This window comes from Guillardia theta (assembly GCF_000315625.1).
Source record: "Guillardia theta CCMP2712 unplaced genomic scaffold GUITHscaffold_370, whole genome shotgun sequence".
NCBI lineage: Eukaryota > Cryptophyceae > Pyrenomonadales > Geminigeraceae > Guillardia > Guillardia theta.
In genome coordinates, this window is record NW_005434310.1 from 2,100 (window position 1) to 3,543 (window position 1,444).

Consider the following 1,444-nt stretch of genomic DNA (forward strand, 5'->3'; position numbering starts at 1 on the left):
GCAGCAGCTCGAGGGTGTCAAATTTCTCGCGCACTACAGCATGGTGAGCTGGGGTTCTGCTGAACTGATCCACATCATGAACGATCGCATCCCCTCCAACGTCCAGCAGCATTCGAAGAGCCTCCAGGTCTCCTCTGTCCGCGGCGATATGCGCGCATGTCAAACCCTCACAGTCCGCTGCTCGAGCGGCTCCCATGCCCCCGTGGCTCAGGAGGGTTTTCAGCACGTCGAGTCTTCCAGTCCTCGCGGCCCAGTGAGCGCACGTCCTCCCCTCCCGGTCAGCCGATGAGGCAAGACAGGCTCCTCCTACCCTCAGCACGAGCTGTAACAGTTCCTCGTCCTGCAGATCGGCGGCTGCATAGAAGATGTCAGCGAGGATGCTGCTCTGAGAAGTCTCAGCGGCGAGATCCAACGCTGTCTTCCCGTCCTCTCGCTGCGCCACCACCGCGTCCCGCAAGCTCCTCCCCTCGACGAGGAGGTGAAAGACTTCGACGTGGCCCCTGCTGCATGCGAGGTGGACGGCAGTCGCTCCTGCTGCATCCTTGAGGTCAACGTTGGCCTTGTGCAGCAGCAGGAGCTTCACGCACTTGTCGTATCCCATCAAGGAAGCAGACTGCAAGGCTGTCTTCCCGTCCTTGTCAACCGCATCCACCTCCTTCCCAGCTGCCAGCAGCCTCTCCATCCCCTGGATGTCTCCACTTGCCGCCGCCGACGCCAACGGCGATTCTCTCGTCTCCATGACGTCACCAATGGCCTCGAGCATGCGCGAGCGCTCGAAGATCTGGTCGGACAACCTCGCCTTCTCCTCTCCTGCCGTCTCGCTGCTGCCTGCCCGCGAGTTAAGGAGAGCGATAATGTGTCTCCCTACGACGACGAGGGAGTCCTGGTTGTACCAGTCCCTCTCCCTCACGCAGTGATCGAACTTGTCAGCGCACATGGCAGCGAGGTAGACAGCAAGCTGCATGGCGCTGCGTAGTTCTTCTCGTTGTTGAACCAAACATCATCTCTGCTCAGGTAGATCTCCACGACTCTCTCGCAGTCTGCCTGAGTCTGCAGCCGAAGGGAGTCCACCTGCCCGACTTGGAGCGAGGAGTCTTGGCTGAGAACCTCCTGCATCTTCACCTGCAACATCCTCCTCACGTCTCCTCAACATTCCTCATCACAGCGACGTAGAGGTTCTTCCGTCGGGAGATCATGTCTTCGATGGTTGAGCACGACGAGTTCGTGCTGATCTTGGTCGGCACTACCCGAACGAGGAGCTGGACTACCTTCCCTTCCTCCAACGCATACTTGACCAGCTCCACCCGCGGCTTCCCCACGACCTCAAGGTACGAGAGGGGAGGATACAAGATCTCGTCCTCTCCTGGGTACTGTGAGAGAAACCGCAGGGAAGCCCCACGATCGACTGCTCCGCAGGAGATTTCGAAGAGCGTCGGAGCTTGTC

General features: G+C 59.7%; 2 protein-coding genes across 2 annotated transcripts in view; both read right to left on the minus strand.

Annotated features, from left to right (window-relative positions):
* Window position 1: 1 nt before the first annotated feature.
* On the minus strand, window positions 2-739 carry GUITHDRAFT_83339 (hypothetical protein; the record flags this gene model as incomplete). The annotated part of the gene is made up of 2 exons (XM_005818141.1): window positions 2-266; window positions 330-739. Coding segments are annotated over 2 exons (675 nt in total), but the record flags the coding sequence as incomplete, so codon positions are not given.
* Window positions 740-1,136: 397 nt separating this feature from the next.
* The window catches only part of GUITHDRAFT_122574 (hypothetical protein), a gene marked incomplete at both ends in the record, with an annotated part of 1,879 nt that continues 1,571 nt past the window's right edge, over window positions 1,137-1,444 (minus strand). Inside the window, one exon of the mRNA XM_005818142.1 lies at window positions 1,137-1,370. Within this exon, the coding sequence (XP_005818199.1) occupies window positions 1,137-1,370 (234 nt within the window). The remainder of the gene's footprint in view (window positions 1,371-1,444) is intronic.